This window comes from Fulmarus glacialis, unplaced genomic scaffold (genome assembly GCF_000690835.1).
Source record: "Fulmarus glacialis isolate BGI_N327 unplaced genomic scaffold, ASM69083v1 scaffold18293, whole genome shotgun sequence".
Classification (NCBI taxonomy): domain Eukaryota; kingdom Metazoa; phylum Chordata; class Aves; order Procellariiformes; family Procellariidae; genus Fulmarus; species Fulmarus glacialis.
Genome location: NW_009205047.1, coordinates 2,333 through 2,542, shown reverse-complemented (window position 1 = coordinate 2,542; position 210 = coordinate 2,333). Strand labels below are relative to the sequence as shown.

At 75.2% G+C, this 210-nt stretch overlaps 1 protein-coding gene across 1 annotated transcript in view; it reads left to right on the top strand.

Moving 5' to 3' along the window:
* The window catches only part of STARD8 (StAR-related lipid transfer (START) domain containing 8), a gene marked incomplete at both ends in the record, with an annotated part of 4,907 nt that overhangs the window by 3,913 nt on the left and 784 nt on the right, over positions 1–210 (top strand). Inside the window, one exon of the mRNA XM_009575246.1 lies at positions 153–200. Within this exon, the coding sequence (XP_009573541.1) occupies positions 153–200 (48 nt within the window). The remainder of the gene's footprint in view (positions 1–152; positions 201–210) is intronic.

Here is a 210-nt window from a genome sequence, read left to right as displayed (position 1 = left end):
GGTTTGGTGGGTCCCGTCCAGCTCCCGCCCTGGCTGCTCCTCCCTGGGCTGTACAGGCTCCCCCACCTCCCGCTCCCAGTGCGGACCCCGAGGTCTTGGCCATGGGAGGGCACGCGGGGACGGGAGCTGAGCGGGGCCGCTCTGTCCCGCAGGCGCTGGCGCACGGACCTGCCGCGGGGAGCCTGGCTGCTCCGCTCCCTGTGGGCACCG